This window comes from Sebastes fasciatus, chromosome 11 (genome assembly GCF_043250625.1).
Source record: "Sebastes fasciatus isolate fSebFas1 chromosome 11, fSebFas1.pri, whole genome shotgun sequence".
Lineage (NCBI taxonomy): Eukaryota > Metazoa > Chordata > Actinopteri > Perciformes > Sebastidae > Sebastes > Sebastes fasciatus.
Genome location: NC_133805.1, coordinates 25519694 through 25538317, shown reverse-complemented (window position 1 = coordinate 25538317; position 18624 = coordinate 25519694). Strand labels below are relative to the sequence as shown.

The window sequence follows — 18624 nt, the reverse complement described above, 5'->3', positions numbered from 1 at the left end:
GTCTTGTGTGTCAGGGAGGGGAACTTACAAAATGATCAATTCAGGTCAGATTTATGAAGAAAAAGAGTGGGTACAGGAGCACATTGAGTGTCCTTTACATCAACAAGTATTCTGGATATGAGAAATGAGTCTATACTTAATGATAAGACATCAAATAGATTTACTGTAACTGCACAATTATGTAACAGTAAGTGAGTCAAACAAAAGTCAGAAATTATCAAATATTTCTTAAAATGTTTCACATCTAATGTGTTTGAGTTTTATTTGATATCATAGATATAGACAATGTAATTTTGTTAACTGCAATGCTAAAGAATAATGCTAAATCACTTATAAAAAGTGAGTTTCCCTCCCTGGTACTGTATGTATGCATTACTCTGCCTATCTGTGCCATGTCACTAACCTCCACTGTGTCTACGGAAACACTGTTCTGTTTCACTGTCTTGTCTTCCTCTCCTCTTTGTATCTTCTCATTCCATCGCTCACCTCCATCAAATCACTTCATCCGCAAACAGGTCAACGTGAAGGTTTGTCATTTTCACTTTTAATCCCCTACCTTTTATTTGATGCAGATTTTAGGTGAGGTCAACCATCCTCTACAGACCCTCTGAGGAAGACACCGATATATCCCTTCCCTGAAAAACCTGAATATTAATAATAGCTCTCCCTAATCCATGATAGTATAAATGTGTCGTTTTGTCTCAGCATGAATCCCTGAATAGTTCATGCATGCCTTCCAACGCCACTCCCCACAAAGCGTGTTTCGATTAGCCTTGCCAAGACACACAAGGACTCCCCGTGAAGTTTGCTTAAGTCTTTATTAGATCTCTGTCGTGCATTCTTCCCAACCACACCCAATGTCAACCACATCCACTAAAAACTATAGCTCCTTTCACCCTCCGACTTTCCATCCGTCTCTGTAGGCCCATCAGAGGTGTGTGATGGATTACTCCGGTATTCAGGTGGCAACCGGATTTGTCAGGTATTTAGGCAGCAACACCCCGGCTCTCCCACCGAGGGACACGGGTATCAGAACTGACAAAGCCACTCTCAGGGGATTATGTCTGTTTTACCGCCATGGGCATCCTCTACCTAGAGACTGAGGGATGTGATACATGTTGGCCTAATGAGAAGACAGACATCCACCCCGTCTTTGTGTGATGTCAACCCTGTCTCCCAAAAAATAATTTTCCCATACAACAAAACTGCATAACCAAAATACTTTTTTAGGGAAACAATTTTTTTCCCAGATTATGGTCACAGTTTTAAACACGTGATTAACATTGTAAATGGAAACAAAACAAAAATGCAACATCACTACTGGGTTAAGCTTAGTAAAAACACATCATAGTTTGGCTTAAAATGTAAAAACAAAACAAAAACTTAATGTGACTAAATGAAATGATTACGTATTTTCATTCACGGTCGCTCGATATACTGCGTCTCCTGCTTTGCGCTCGTTGTACTGCGTCACTCACTGCGGCCATCTGCAGACTTACAAAGGTATTTCTGATACGTAAAAGACAAACGTAATCCGTAAATACCTATCAAACGTAATTGAGAATGCAATTTAATTGTATGAGACTGTAAATTCTAGGAGACAGGTCTGGTAATGTTGCAGCAGGAGACCCTGCAGGAATTAAGTTATCAATACGTTTCTTATGTTGTCCACACATAGACATACGTTTTAGAGTTAATGGATGGTGACATTAACATTGTCCAAGAGAGAGAGCTAATGTTTTGGAAATTCTCTTCACTTGTAACATCTGCATAACACGGCTGCTCAAAGCGCTGACCTATAGAATATTTAAGAAAGAGCTGGCAGTGTGCTGACAGGGGGGATGATCAGCCATCATGGCAGCAGCATAGCCCAGCGCTGCTGCTGCCAGGAAGCCCGGGAGCCCGCTGACTCTGTGCCAGTTTGCTCACATATTGATTGACTGGACAGGTTCTGCTATCCTTGGGCACTTTGTCAAGGCAGTTAAATTTATAGGTATCCAGCAAGCCGGCATGCAGAGTGGAGACAGGGCTTATTTTGTGGTTTTGATAGAGTCCCGGAGCCCGTCTCTCCACGCCGCTCTCGACAGGAGAGAGGCTTCGGGGGAATCGATAACAATTACCTGCCCTCTAGTCATTTTGTTCCGCAGCACCTCTCCAAACTTAACCGCACGCCATGAATTATTCACAACATTAAGTGTTCAATATACACAGGCCCCATTGACTGACTGCTCTTAGCACTGTTTAGTCTATGGAATCATGAAAGAATAACAGATACTCGGAGCTTAATGGTCTTACATTAGGACCGCTCCTCTCAGGTTTCTCTTTTCCATAAGCATATGTTGTGAGAAATAGCAGCACTCGGAGAACGTTACAGTTGTGTGAAAAGACACAGGTGGTCACCAATATAAGTGGAACGCTTTTTTTTTTTACTCAAGAAATACTCAAAGGAGTCTGTTGTGCATTAGTCGGACTGGAAATCAGATGTTCAGCCATTCATATGAGAAAATTGGACCAAGTTCCTCCTTTATCTTCGTCTCCCAGCGTGCTCAGGCTTGTGATCCCGTCCCATATCTTTCCTCAGCTCCCGCGCATGCTTTGCTTGAGAATGTCGTCCATGTCCCGTTCCCAGGCTGGTAACACCACTCGGCCTGTCCAGCGTTTTCATTTCAAAATCAGCCATATGCCTGTGAACCTCACGGCTGATGTTAATCTTTCTGGACTCTTAATATGTGTCACTTTTTTTCCTGCATGAAACCCTCCTTTATAATGTTGACACTCACTAAAGCTGTTGAGTCATTTTGTAAACTTATCATTATTATTATTAATATTAAAGGGTCATCATTTCTCTGTCCTAAACCTTTGCTGACCTCTTAACTGTTCCCAGTGTTGAATTGATTTTCTTTGTTTGCCACACACCCTCTGAAAAGGTTATAAAACGAACTGCAGAGTTTAGATTTATCTGGGTAATGGTGTAAAACAAACACAAGACCAAATTCCAAGAGCGTTTTGTGGCTGAGACTTGGGATATTAATATTTTTATGAGATATCGAGCCAAGTAGTTTAAGCCCATAGGATTGTATTGATTTAAGAAAAGAAAAAAAAATAGCAAGTCTATATATGGCACCTCGATTATTTGGGGAAAATTCAGATGAGTGTGAACCAGGTCCCCCTTATTATGGTCCAGAGAACCAGCCTTCTCCTGACTGGAATCTCAAAAGGTGCTTTTGTGTTTTTTCCATTTCACCACATAATGAGGGGAATAACAAGCATGGCTATAACAACGTTCTGGTTCAAATTAGATCGGGGAGGGAGGGGTGAAGGGTAGGAGGGGGGGGAAAGGGAAGGTGGAGGGAGACTCACATTTGAAAATCCATTTTCATGGAGACCAGTGCAAAAGAGCAATTACAGTCATGGGTTTTTTCTTTTCTTTTTTTCCCAGAGAGACACAGAGATGTTGTAGTGCATTAGGGGAAACACGCAGTATAAATTCTGCAGGGACAGTTTCATGCCGTAGTGTTTTGAATACGTAAGCCCAGCAGTCGTGGGATAGCAATAATGGGTCCTCACCAGGGAGCTAAATGTTTGGCTTGGCTTCACTTTCTCCATAAACAAGGTTAAAGAAGTCAGAGCTCCTCCTTCTTACTTTCTTACTAGGGAAACGTTCAGCTTCATATCATAAATTTCACAGGTGACACTGATGGATGCTCACATTGCACTGTCACGTTATGTTTTCTTTGCCATGTCAAGCGGATAACTTTGTTACGGTTGCCAAAAGTTACCAGAAAAAGATCTGAAGTGTGTAAATATGGCAGCCGTTTCTTGTGTATCTTTATTTAGACAGAAAACAAGTCATATGTAAATGCTGGCTGCCTGTTTATTCTGGGCCGGCTTTTCAGTATTGCATGGAGCTTCTGCATCGGTGTTTGCCTTGTCCCTGGCGACGTCAACGGGCCCTTCTTGTCTCCATGGGAACCCTTTTTAATGTCAGCCTATCTGCATATCAGAACTGCACAAAGAGAGGGAGAGAGGGAGGGAGAAAGACAGGCAGAGCAGAAGGAGCCAGAGAGAGGGAGCGGGAGGAGAAATCAAACAATGCCATCTCCACAGGGTCCCTCAATGATGCAACTCTCGCTACCATTTGACACCCTGACAAAAGAGGGCCAGACAGAGTCTCTGGGCTATTTTTTGATTATATCCCCTATTGTAAGCAAGAGGATAAAACGCCCCCTCAAAGTTTTCTTGTGAATTTCTATCCATTTTGTGACAGTATTATTGCTCCCATTGTGCTCGCCTGCACATTAGGACAGAAGCCCTCCTTTCGGTTAGTTTTTCTGCGTTAGCTTTTAGCCTCGTGGTGGGTCAAGACCATTCATGCAATCACATAGAACCATCCTATTCACCTGACATTATCACACCTATTCACTATTTTTCTCCTGCCTCTCTTCATCCCCTCAGTGCGAAGAGTCCCACCTAGATTCTCCATTCCACCCACCAACCAAGAGGTGATGCCAGGCGGCAGCGTCAACCTGACGTGTGTGGCGGTGGGCTCCCCGATGCCCTACGTCAAGTGGATGATAGGCGAGAAGGACCTGACCAAGGAGGAGGAGATGCCATTGGGACGCAACGTGCTGGAAGTCACCAACATCCGCGAGTCGGCCAACTATACCTGTGTGGCCATGTCCTCTCTGGGCATAATAGATGCCACCGCTCAGGTCACTGTCAAGGGTGAGTTCTATCTACTGTATCTACGTGGGAGGTTGTTGCTGTGATTAACTGTGTGAACTTTGCTGTTGATTTGAGTCACCAACAGATCTGATAATGAAATGTTATAAAGCAGAATAAAACCCTTTCAAAACTTCTTGTACATCATCATCGCTGCCCTTGTGCTGTGGCCGATGGTTTTTGTTGATACTGAGAGGTCAGAATATAAGGCTGTTGCTATTCGCAGCCTCTTTGTCAGTGACCATCGATGTCAGGGCTGGTAGGTGTTTCTTTCTTCATGTTCGTTGAGTCCTTTGTATCAGAGTGTGAGTGTGGCTCTACCCATCTGTGTATATATGTGGCTATGCAAGTGTGTTGTCTTCCCGTCGCAGCCTCTCTTATCAGTTGTCGACGTCTGTATTGATCCCACTTTCCCCTCAGCTGATCGATACTCAGGCATTTAGAGAGACCACGGCAATACCGAGCCCCCTCTGTAAGGAAGCCATAATGAAGACCCTCTGTTTTGTTTGTATGTGTTGTACAGTCACAATGGGAAGCACTCTTGCAATTTTCTTGTATTGTCAGTAATGACCAGGCCGGTTATAAAACACAAAATTGGGATTTCAGTCCAGCGTTTCTGTTCATTTGGGGGTAATGTCTGCTGACAGCACTATAAGGATTAGCTTATGAAACAATCATTGCAGTGCTATGAGTAACAGAATGAACAATTACATGACCAGTCATGCCTTTTCTCCACAAGAGCTGAATTTTAGCTGTATTGTGCCTACATTTTGAGAATCATGGTATCAAATGTGGCAGACATCCAATTTGTCTCAAATTACCCACAAGTCCTAAAAGTCCATTCTTGATATCAAAGCTAATACTCCGCTTCTCTGTCCTCAGCCTTGCCAAAGCCCCCCACCTCCCTCATTGTGACTGAGACCACCGCCACCAGTGTGACTCTCACCTGGGACTCTGGAAACCCAGAACCCGTCTCCTACTACATGATCCAGTACAGAGCCAAGACCTCAGACAACGGCTTCCAGGAAGTGGAAGGTGTGGCAACTACCCGTTACAGCATCGGTGGACTTAGCCCCTACTCTGAGTATGAGTTTCGTGTCATGGCTGTCAACAACATTGGCCGCGGGCCGCCCAGCGACCCCGTGGAGACGCGCACCGGTGAACAGGCCCCCTCCTCGCCGCCTCTGCACGTCCAAGCGCGCATGCTGAGTGCCAGCACAATGCTGGTACAGTGGGAACCGCCCGAGGAACCCAACGGGCAGATCAGAGGCTACCGGGTCTATTACAGCTCGGATCTGACGGCTCCACTCAGCGCCTGGCAGAAACACAACACCGATGACAGCAGTCTGACGACCATCTCAGGCCTGACTCCTGATATCACCTACAGCCTCAGGGTGTTGGGCTTCACCTCTGTGGGTGACGGGCCACCTTCTGACGTCCTGCAAGTCAAAACCCAGCAGGGAGGTGAGCAGCCGACCACTGTGTGTGGCTCTGTGTGTTAATTAATGTGTGTCAGTTGTGTAACCGCCTCTAATTATGCTTACATATAGTGTTAGACGAGGTAACCGCTGAGGTTAGGCATGTAGAGTTAGTAGGGCTGCCATGCGATTAAAATAATGAATCAATTAATCGCAAATTAATTTCACTTTTAACTGTTCAAAATGTACCTTAAAGGGAGATTTTTCAAGTATTTAATACTTTCATCAACATGGGAGTGGGCAAATATGCTGCTTTATGTAAATGTATGTAGATATTTATTACTGGAATTCAATTAACAACACAAAACAATGAAAAATAATGTCCAGGAACCCTCACAGGTACTGCATTTAGCATAAAAAATATACTCAAATCATAACATGGCAAACTCAAACTGCATGTGATCATCATAAAGTGGGCATGTCTGTAAAGGGGAGACTCGTGGGTACCCATAGAACCCATTTTCATTCGCCAATATTTAGCATAAGTTTGGAGCGCTATTTTACCTGCTTCCCGACAAGCTAGTATGACATGGTTGGTACCAATGGATTCCTTATGGTTCCTTATAGTTTTTTGTAGTTCCATAAGATATCTGTATCTTCACTTTAACTTTAAAACTGAGCCCGCTACAACCTAAGAATCATGTGTTAAAGAAATGAATGGCCTTAAAAACAAATTTGCATTAATGCATTGTTATCGCGTTAACTTTGACAGCCCTAATAGTTAGCTGAAGTATTTTATTATTACACCAATGTTGTGTGTATTGTACAGTATGTAGCGTATATTGGTGACTGCAACTCTACAATCTTACACAGAATTCTGATTCAAGACAGATGAACAGAAATACAAACTCAATATTAAGCCACAAACTGGTCCATTTATGACTCCATTCCCCTTTTTTATGGTCACTATCTTGCATACCTCACGGCCATGTGGGCCTCAAAATCACACAAAGGGCTACACACACACCACTAACACCACCACCTCCTCGTCCTGATCCTCATACACAATCCTCCTCTCCTCTGCATTCCTGAAGACTTGTCTTGATTTTAGTTTATCCATTCATTTACTATGCATATAGGTCCACCTATATACAGTATATCTATATCATAATAACATGTCTTAACATGAGAGCCATCCATGAACCTGTTTAATGCTTTTAATTGAACTCATCAGGTTTTATTCAGTGATTGATATCAGGTGTTTGGTACTGTTCGACAGGTGAGAGAGCCCAACTTTCCAATATGGAAGAATTAAATATGTGAAGCAAACAATATTAATTCTAATTCTATTAAAAAGAAAGAATCAAACCAAAGACTTGTACTGATGGGAGTGGTTAGGGATTCGCGCCAGTGACACTGGAACCCTGGGAAGAAGTCTATAAAACCACAAAGAGCCTAAAAGTCGCCCTCTTGGACCCACTGAAGTCCTGAGCAGCACAAACATGCCGGCATCCAGCAACTATTAAAAGACACCCTGAATTGAACTGGGTCTTATAAAAGCTGCCACAATGACTTCAAGCCAGCTAAGGGAGGGGGTTTGAGAAGATGATTAGAAGTGTTAGAATTACAGTTTTTCTCATTTGCTTTGGCTTAATTGTTGAATGAGAGTTATTAAAATAATGAGTTCAAATCTCTGAACAATTAGTTTGTCATCCACATTAGATTTGAATTTCTCATTCATTCAAGCAAATTGCACATGTTTTGGCACACGTGTGCAAAAGAGTAACCAACTGATGAGTTGATTCTCAGATAGATTGTCGTACTCTTCACAACTTCTAAACATCCTTTCATCGTTTGAGCCGTCACATGCAAAATGATCCATTAAAATATCAAAATCTGTATATATGTATATTCCGTAAATATCTATGACACGGTGTTAAGTACTGTGAGGGGAAAATTAGCAAAAGCAATTGAGAAAGACTGTAATGTTGAATTGCTTCAAAATCTGGTGCTTCTTAAACTCTCAGCTGTTGAACGGTGCATTCAGTTAATGTCATTGGTCAACATCAAGGATATTATTCACCGATTCTACCTGGTCTACACGGCAGTCATTCTCCATCCATCCATCCATCTTCAACCGCTTATCCGGGATCGGGTCGCGGGGGCAACAGCTCCAGCAGGGGACCCCAAACTTCCCTTTCCCGGGCCACATTAACCAGCTCTGACTGGGGGATCCCGAGGCGTTCCCAGGCCAGAGTAGAGATATAATCTCTCCATCTAGTCCTGGGTCTTCCCCGTGGTCTCCTCCCAGCTGGTCGTGCCTGGAACACCTCCCAAGGGAGGCGCCCAGGAGGCATCCGTGCTAGATGCCCGAACCACCTCAACTGGCTCCTTTCGACGCAAAGGAGCAAGGACTCTACTCCGAGTCCCTCACGGATGACTGAGCTTCTTACCCTATCTCTAAGGGAGACGCCAGCCACCCTCCTGAGGAAACCCATTTCGGCCGCTTGCACCCGCGACCTCGTTCTTTCGGTCATGACCCAACCCTCATGACCATAGGTGAGAGTAGGAACGAAGATTGAACGGTAGATCGAGAGCTTTGCCTTCCGGCTCAGCTCTCTTTTCGTCACAACGGTGCGGTAAAGCGAATGCAATACCGCCCCTGCTGCTCCGATTCTCCGACCAATCTCACGTTCCATCGTCCCCTCACTCGCGAACAAGACCCCGAGATACTTAAACTCCTTCACTTGGGGTAAGGACTCATTCCCTACCCGGAGTAGGCAAACCACCGGTTTCCTGCTGAGAACCATGGCCTCAGATTTAGAGGTGCTGATTCTCATCCCGACTGCGTCACACTCGGCTGCGAACCGATCCAGTGAGTGCTGGAGGTCGCAGACCGATGATGCCAACAGGACCACATCATCTGCAAAAAGCAGCGATGAGATCCTCAGCACACCGATCTGCAAACCCTCCTCCACCCGACTACGCCTCGATATCCTGTCCATGAATATCACGAACAGGATTGGTGACAAAGCGCAGCCCTGGCGGAGGCCAACCCCCACCGGAAACGAGTCCGACTTATTGCCGAGGATCCGAACACAGCTCTCGCTTTGGGCGTACAGGGATTGGATGGCCCTGAGAAGTGCCCCCCTCACCCCATACTCCCGCAGCACCCCCCACAGTATCTCCCGGGGGACCCGGTCATATGCCTTCTCCAAGTCCACAAAACACATGTAGACTGGATGGGCATACTCCCAGGCCCCCTCCAGGATCCTTGCGAGAGTGAAAAGCTGGTCCGTTGTTCCACGGCCAGGACGGAATCCGCATTGTTCCTCTTCGATCTGAGGTTCGACTATCGGCCGAACCCTCCTTTCCAGCACCTTGGAGTAGACTTTACCAGGGAGGCTGAGCAGTGTGATACCCCTGTAATTGGCACACACTCTCTGGTCCCCCTTTTTGAAAAGGGGAACCACCACCCCGGTCTGCCACTCCTTAGGCACTGTCACCGACTTCCACGCGGTGTTGAAGAGACGTGTCATCCAAGACAGCCCCTCCCCACCCAGAGCCTTCAGCATTTCTGGGCGGATCTCATCAACCCCCGGGGCTTTGCCACTGTGGAGTTGTTTGACTACCTCAGTGACTTCCACCAGGGTAATTGATGATGGTCCCCCATCAGCTTCCAGCTCTGCCTCTACCATAGAGGGCGTATTGGTCGGATTCAGAAGTTCCTCAAAGTGCTCCTTCCACCGCCCGATTACCTCCTCAGTTGAGGTCAACAGTGTCCCATCCTTACTGTACACAGCTTGGATGGTTCCCCGTTTCCCCCTCCTAAGGTGCCGGATGGTTTTCCAGAAGCACTTTGGTGCCGACCGAAAGTCCTTCTCCATGGCTGCTCCGAACTCCTCCCACACCCGCTGCTTTGCCTCCGTCACGGCAGTGGCTGCTGCTCTTCGGGCCCGTCGGTACCCTGCAACTGCCTCCGGAGACCTCCGAGATAACATATCCCGGAAGGCCTCCTTCTTCAGTCGGACGGCTTCCCTGACCACCGGTGTCCACCACGGTGTTCGAGGGTTGCCGCCCCTTGAGGCACCTAAGACCTTAAAACCACAGCTCACCGCCGCAGCTTCAGCAATGGAAGCTTTGAACATCGTCCACTCGGGTTCAATGCCCCCAACCTCCACAGGGATGCCAGAAAAGCTCCGCCGGAGGTGTGAGTTGAAGATCTCTCGGACAGGGGCCTCCTCCAGACGTTCCCAGTTCACCCTCACTACGCGTTTGGGCTTACCAGGTCTGTCCAGAGTCTTCCCCCACCCTCTGACCCAACTCACCACCAGATGGTGATCAGTTGACAGCTCCGCCCCTCTCTTCACCCGAGTGTCCAAAACATGCGGCCTCAGATCAGATGATACGATTACAAAATCGATCATCGACCTTCGGCCTAGGGTGCTCTGGTACCACGTACACTTATGAGCATCCTTATGTTCGAACATGGTGTTCGTTATGGACAATCCATGACTAGCACAGAAGTCCAACAACAAACGACCACTCGGGTTTAGATCAGGGAGGCCGTTCCTCCCAATCACGCCACTCCAGGTGTCTCCATCGTTGCCCACGTGCGCGTTGAAGTCTCCCAGGAGAACTATGGAGTCCCCTACTGGAGCCCCATACAGGACTCCATTCAGGGTCTCCAAGAAGGCCGAATACTCCGAACTGCTGTTTGGTGCATACGCACAAACAACAGTCAGAGTTTTCCCCCCCATAACCCGAAGGCGTAGGGAGGCGACCCTCTCGTCCACCGGGGTAAACTCCAACGTAGCGGCACTCAGCCGGGGATTTGTGAGTATCCCCACACCCGCCCGGCGCCTCACACCATGGGCAACTCCAGAGAAGAATAGAGTCCAACCCCTATCCAAGAGTACGGTTCCAGAACCGAGGCTGTGCGTAGAGGTAAGCCCTACCAGATCCAACTGGTAGCGCTCCACCTCCCGCACAAGCTCCGGCTCCTTCCCCCACAGAGAGGTGACGTTCCACGTCCCCAGAGCCAGCCTCTGCCGCCCGGGTCCAGTCCGTCGAGGTCCCTGGCCTTCACTGCCACCCGTGTGGCAGCGCACCCGACCCAAGCGGTTCTTCCCGCAGGTGGTGAGCCCACAGGATGGAGAGGAGGGGGGTGCCACGTTCCTTTTTCGGGGTATCCCCGGCCGGGCTCCGTGGCAAGCCCGGCCACCAGACGCTCGTTGACGGGCCCTCCGTCTGGGCCTGGCTCCAGACGTGGGCCCCGGGCTTCCTCCGGGCCGGGTAACTCCTCCTCTGCCTCGTGTCGTCATTGGGTTTTTTGTGAACCATTCTTAGTCCGGCCCCTCACCTAAGACCAATTTGCCATGGGAGACCCTACCAGGAGCACGAGGCTCCAGACAACACAGCCCTCAGGGTCATAGGGACACACAAACCTCTCCACCACGTTAAGGTGATGGTTCCCGGAGAGGAACCATCATTATTCATTGAGTGCAATCACTCTCCTTCATCTTTGTATCAATTTATTCATTATCGTTACATATTTTGGTATTGTTTGTTAATTAAGGCAGTAGCACTACATGTACTCACCTACAGCATGTGCGAAAGGCCTCATCATAAGGTTATTTGTGTATTAATTTGTCTCTGCCACGCAAAAGCTTTCTCATACAGTCAGTTTTTTGGGAGGTGGTTACTGCTGCAGAACATGTAGCTTAAGTAATGTGCTCCTTTTTGTTCCTTTTAATTCTTCACCCTCTGTCCTCTCGCCCCTCTTTACCCAGTCCCTGCCCAGCCGTCCAGCTTTGAGGCCGAAGCCGAGCTGGACAGCCGCATCATGCTAACATGGCTGTGGCCCGTACAGGACCCCATCACTAAGTATGAGCTGCAGTACTGGGAGGACGGCTCCGAGAACAAGGTTAGAATAACAACATGGAGTTATAACTATTGTATGACCTAGTTTTCTCTCCTACATACCATCTATCTATCTATCTATCCATCTATCTATCCATCTATCTATCTATCTATCTATCTATCTCTCTATCCATCTATCCATCTATCCATCTATCCATCTATCTATCTCTCTATCTCTCTATTTATCTATCCATCTATCCATCTATCCATCTATCTATCTATCTATCCATGTTTCCAGCTATCTATCTGTCGAATGAATCTTGCTCTTTATGATGCAATTTCTCTGAATGGGAAGCCTCGGCTGCAGCAATGTTATGGTAGTAATGCAGTCAACTCCCCAGCTGATGAGAAAGATTTACTGTAGTAACAAACAGCAAAGTCGTTCAGTTGTGTTGTGGCCATTCGTTCAACTCTGCTGGCCCGCTGCACCAGTTGTAAACTAGAGGACAATTTGTTTTTTGCTCTCACATTTGGCTGCATCGTCTACTTTGTATGCATGTAGGAAGGAGAGACAGCAGTCTACAAATACTGCCCCTATAGCTCAACACATGAAAACACTTGTGTAACTGTCTTTGATTTGAAACCTCCAGATACATGTGACCTTCAACCCAGCTGGCACCCATGCGGTGGACGGTCTAAAGCCTGACACCTCGTACCGTTTCTCGCTGGCAGCCCGCTCTGAGATGGGTTTAGGCGTCTACACCCAGCCCATCGAGGCTCGCACCGCCCAGTCCAGTAAGTCTCTTGTCTTCTCTCCTTGTTGTCTACTAACCAGTGCTTTTGTGGATAAAACAGTCACCCACAGCCGTCTGAAGCAGGTTTAGGTTCAGGCGGGAGAAAGTTGAGTTACATAGACCTTAAATCAGACAGCGTTGGCAACTTGAATGTCAAGTCAATTTCAGCACACCATATAAAATGCTGACAGTGCAGCCAACCCGGTCTCGCTTCCACCACCTCCCCTCTTGTCACCAACACTAACCCTCCTGTCCGTCTATCTGAGGGCAGGCCCTGTGTTCAGTGTCAAAGGTACGTTTAATGTGTCTTGTTCCCACGTTCGTGAGCTGTGCTGTGTTATTTTACCTCATATCATTATGTGCTTTTACAGTGGCAGCACTCAAAATGTCACTCTGCCCGCTGACTGCTGTTATTTTTGCTGCGGTGGCACCGTGCCGTACCTCAACCAGCAGGCGTACACTCAGTACATTTGTGCCTTGCATTTGCCCTGCATAGAACTACATTTGAATTGTTTGATTTGTACATTTGATTTATAAGCTTTATCTATGATATGGATAAAAGTCTAACTGGGAGAATGCAACTCCTGAAACTGATGTGATCAGCCAGAGAGAAGACGTATCGCCAGTATCCGTTGGAGTTTTTAGAACTACAGAAACTCTTGTGGTTGTTCGGAGGTGTTACAGAGTGGAGCTCCTGCCCTCAAAAGATCTTTGAGGACAGACACCAGCTTGCAGAGAGCACATGAACCCTGATAACAGGCATGTTTAATATTTGGCCCGCCATCAAGTTGCTCATGGAATTAATGTTAGCTGATTTGTGCGCACTCGCACCGGTGCACACATTCACACACTCTAATTTTCACTCACATATGCCACACAATTCTGGCTAGCACACTAGCACAAACACAGCAGAGAACAGTAAAGAGAGGATTTTGATTGGCTTTATTTTAACGGATTCTGATACGTCACGTTTTACTTAGCAATAGTCAAGAAAAGAATACAATAGATGGGGCAGAATCTCTTTCTGAAATGTTTCCCCATTAGGACAGACTCAATCATTGAAGAGCCAACACCTCCGACAACCACAGAGTTATATAACTGTCTGAGATCACGAGCGGTGATGAGTCTGCGTCCTTGGGCCTCTCGACAGCAGGAGTCACAAGGACACCGAATTTGGAGAACAGAATTTGGATTTCATGCAGCGGGAGGATGGTGTGCATGAAATAAGCAGCAGCCTTGGGAAGCTGCTGAGGCAAATAGGCAATGGGAAAGTGTGACATTTTCTAGTGCTGCATTTAAATGGTTAGTATATATATATATATATATTTTTTTTTAAGATTCAGAGCAATGAACATAACTCAGCTGATATATGATGAAACGCTACACCTATGCTACTCAGCTTTGTAAAAGTTGTGTGATGCTTTGCCTAAAATGGAATGGGAAATTACAGAAGTAACAGTGGTTAAGATAACGGAAAGTCAGTAGTTGAAGGTGCAATTCATAATCAGACTTTAAGCAAAAGGTTATCTCCAACGCCAAAAATCAAACCGAAGACACAGCAGTAAAACAGTTCTGTATTTTTATTATATATTGGGCTTTATGATTTTGAAGAAGAAGAGGTACATGCAGGTATTTTATCTTCATCATCTATAATTTGGTCTCTATTTTAAGCCCGCTCTTGCTCCGGGGCGCATGTATTTCCTGTGGTGTTGTCCTCACCTCGTCCAATTTGACTTTGATCTAGCAGATTTTTCATCAGGACCTCAATATCACAATCTATTCTGCAAATCGTCAGCGTTAGTTTGATTCAGTCTGTCACCTTTTTTGTAATATACACACAGTGTTGTCAGGTCTTTGTAGTTTCCTGTCCACTCCCCTGTGCATCAGGGACCACCTGAGGAGACTCACTTCTCTTCTGTTGAGCGCCAGTGTTTTGGAAAGGTGGAGTTTCATGTTCTGGCGTTAGTTTATTGGATTCATATTTGAGCGAACTGTTCATTGCTCTGCTTATTAAAAAAGACATTTCATGGGCATGCTCTGTAAGGACACATTGGTTTGAATTTCCCTTTTTTCCTTGGTTCATTTTATTCTCTGTTGTAGAGGCATTTTTTTGTAGAGTTGAATAAGTTTGTGATTGAGTTAAATGCATGAAATGTATGATGCTATTATGTTTGTTTTGTTCCGTATTTTAGAATAGTTTATTGGTTTTTTGTTTTTACCTCTGGACTTGAGAGTTTACATATATTTCTTACTGCGGCTGTTGTAAATAATCCTTTTTATTGCAGTAATCTTATTATTCCAGTCTAACTCTATATAGACATATTGTACTGTAGATGTTATTTGTATTTCTACACATATTGGGACATACCAGAGGAGTTTGTGATTATAAAACATAGCAGGGTGAGGAGGACAGAATATAATTGTATCTGGCATGTTGAGTCGACATGCAAGGATTAATCAATTAGTTATCAACTATTAAATTAATCGCCAGCTATTTTGATAATTGATTAATTGGTTTGAGTATTTTTTTTAAGAAAAAACAATTCTAAATTCTCTGATTCCAGCTTCTTATATGTGAATATTTTCTGGTTTCTTTACTCCTCTATGACAGTAAACTGAATATCTTTGAGTTGTGGACAAAACAAAACATTTGAGGACGTCATCTTGGGCTTTATAGTCCAAACAACTAATCGATTAATGAAGAAAATATTCAATAGATTAATCGACAATGAAAATGATCATTAGTTGCAGCCCTTATGTCGATATTATATCTAGATATTAAATACAAAAATCATGTTGATGTCCTGTTAGACAGTAGTTTTAAGACCAAAACCATATTGCTACAACCTCGTTTACAGTCATTCAAATCCAAAGGGTTAATGACAGAGCAGCATGTTGTAGTAAATCTTGAACATATAGGAATTTGTACCATCTGATAATCATAACAATATAGTTTTCCATTGCAGTGGCTAAAAAACAGACGTTGACAATAGCTGGAATTTTCATGACTGTTATTGTTTATGAAACGATAGCTTGACTTCGGAGACAGCCCAGCGTATCTCAGCTGCAGCACTGAGCAGGATCTGACAAACGCTGTTATGAAGCCCAGAGCTTCTGCATCAATGTGTGAACACCAGTCAACACTGTCGAGCACTTGTTCACACTCTCGCACATCCATGGCCAGTTTATTGCTCCCTCCGCATACTGCAAGAGGCAGCGGAGAGGACAGTTAGGGACAAATTACATCTTTACAAAAATACAGCCTTGTAAAAATTGGGCACATTTTATATTCGGTTCATCCCACCCTGTAGTTTCATGGCCTCTCGTGTAAATGCGGTGCCAAACACAGCTTCAACAGTAGACTGGTAATGTGTTTTTGCAGCCATACTCTCAGTCCGGAGGCAGCATCCTGTTTAGTATGGAAGCTTTTTGTATTCGGTATAATGAAAAATGAAAATGTAATATTCAAACTTGTAACAAATGTATCACCGACAGTATGAGTGCAAATGATTTGTGAATCACACTTGCTCAGAAAGCAACTCAAAATAGACTTTCATCCAAAACATGGAATAGGTTTGCTGGACCTTGATATCAGGTACTTCGGATAGAATCAGTGTCTGAAAAAAAACAACATTAAAACCAGCTTTGGCAACACATAAGCATAAACATTAGGATCATACATAACCATTACATTTTCACTGAAAAGACTAATGCCACTTACCACAATTTTCATTCTCCCAGCTTAATGTGTTATGTCTAAAAAATGCAAATGCAGTACAACAGAAAATACTAAAATCTGAACATAGGGAAATGTGTCAAATGAGCAGTAGAATTTAACATTTCCAGTCTTCATATGTAGCTTAATTTTTATACATACTGTCGGTGGTGGAAATCAAAAATATTACATTTTGAATATAAGATTTAATTTTCATATTGACTACTGTACAAAAAGCTTCCACAGTTTTACCTGTTACGTTTGCTTGTGTTTTAGTTTATTTTTTGTTTGCTTGATCCGTGCCCTCGTCCAAGTGGTTGTGCTCCCCTCCCCTTGCAGCCCCATCCGCCCCCCCTCAGGATGTACACCTGGTCAGCCTGAGCTCCACCAGCCTCAAGGTGAGTTGGGTGGCGCCGCCCGCCGCTAGCCGCCACGGCGCCATTGTGCGCTACACAGTCAGCTACCAGGCCCTGGCCGGAGAGGACACGGATCGGCACGAGGTGAAGGACATCGGCGCGGACGCCACCAGCTCTTTGCTGGAGGGCCTGGAAAAGTGGACTGAGTATCAGGTGTGGGTGAGGGCGCACACTGACGTGGGCCCGGGCCCTGAGAGTGCCCCGGTGAGGATAAGAACCAAAGAGGATGGTAGGTTGAAACCTCCCCTTGAGATCAGTGCTCTCAGACTCTTTAGCTTGGGGCTGCCTGACTCTTATTTCCCTTCACTCTCTTCAACTTCTACTGAACATTCCTCTCTGTCCTGTTGGTCAGTTTAGAGTTAATGAGGCGGTAGTGGTAGCAGAGCGGGTCACCTTCTCTTTTAACACTTTGCATCTCTGACAGGTTAAGGCTCATCACCCACCGGGCCCAGGCTCGGCACCACTTTCCTCTGCTTTCACTGTTTAAATGCCTTCTTGTTTCCTTTCTTCTGTTCCGAGGAATAGAAGTGGAGCAGAACTCCCCCTCTCCGTTCTGTCGGTCTTGCCTCTTTTTCTCACTCGTTCCTCGTTTTGTTTGCAGTGTGATAGAGAGCGGCTGCTCCGAAGAGAGTCGTCTATAATTAATGTGTTTGAAGTTTGCTGCAACACAGCTAATTTCATACTGAAATTAAGGACATTACAGACATCGCTAGACCACGTGCTGTCCCGCATGGGGGGGGTTTTGGGGACATGGTAGACATAGAAGGTCTAAACTGAGTAGATTTTGATTCATAGCCAAATCTGGTATCCTTCTACAGAGCACTCAAGTCTATAAAAAAACAACAACTCAGGAGTCATTATTTTGATAGTTTTTGGCTCCTCATCACAAAACACAGTCAAGTGAGGAAAATCACCAACTCAGCATAGTTTGACTCTTTCCTCCCTCCCTCTCTCTCTCTCTCTCTTTCTGTCTTACTCCTGCGTTCTGCTTTCCCTCCCTCTCCTCTCCCACTTTTTTTCTGGTTTCCAGTGCCAGGAGCACCCCCCAGGAAGCTGGAGGTAGAGGCCATTAACTCCACAGCAATCCGGGTAACCTGGAAGCCGCCCCTGCAGGGCAAGCAGCACGGCCAAATCCGAGGCTACCAAGTCATCTTCTCTCGACTTGAAAACGGTGAACCGCGAGGCCAGCCTAACATCATGGACGTTGCTTTGCCAGAGGCACAGGTACTGGATGATGTCTTACTCTTGTCCTGCCTCTCTCTGTCTCTCTTTCACTGTCGATAGCTGTCTTATGTTCGTTTCCCATTATTTTCATTCTCCACCGCTCCCCTATTCCCTTACATTCTCTGAGTTCACACTTCATTTCCCCCATACTGGATGACACACATGGAATTTTCTTTCTGTCGGCTGCAGTATCCTCCTCTCCTTCCCTCTCCTCCCATCTCCTCCCCTCCCCTCCCCTTTTTTTCATCTTTCTCCACATGTGACATTTGACTCTAAATTGGTATCCCGCTCCCTCAGCTTTGGATTAGCTGTCGTAACAAGATCCATTCTAATTCTACAGTAATAGCTATTAAATATTTTATATGTGTTACATCAGGATGGGGCTTAGTGGAATCAATGCACCTCTCTTTGCGGGTTTTAGCAGTAATACATATGCACTGCCTTGTTACCATGTTTATAAATTAGAGTTATTT

At 45.4% G+C, this 18624-nt stretch overlaps 1 protein-coding gene across 25 annotated transcripts in view; it reads left to right on the top strand.

The window, feature by feature from the left end:
* Nucleotides 1–18624, top strand: part of ptprfb (protein tyrosine phosphatase receptor type Fb) — a 204827-nt gene that overhangs the window by 120532 nt on the left and 65671 nt on the right. For 19 of the 25 annotated variants that reach the window (XM_074651861.1, XM_074651866.1, XM_074651869.1 and 16 more), the window contains 6 exons: nucleotides 4456–4725; nucleotides 5605–6186; nucleotides 11933–12066; nucleotides 12653–12797; nucleotides 16851–17156; nucleotides 17958–18151. In XM_074651861.1, the coding sequence (XP_074507962.1) occupies nucleotides 4456–4725; nucleotides 5605–6186; nucleotides 11933–12066; nucleotides 12653–12797; nucleotides 16851–17156; nucleotides 17958–18151 (1631 nt within the window). The remainder of the gene's footprint in view (nucleotides 1–4455; nucleotides 4726–5604; nucleotides 6187–11932; nucleotides 12067–12652; nucleotides 12798–16850; nucleotides 17157–17957; nucleotides 18152–18624) is intronic. The other 6 variants (XM_074651880.1, XM_074651878.1, XM_074651885.1 and 3 more) reach the window with 1 other exon arrangement.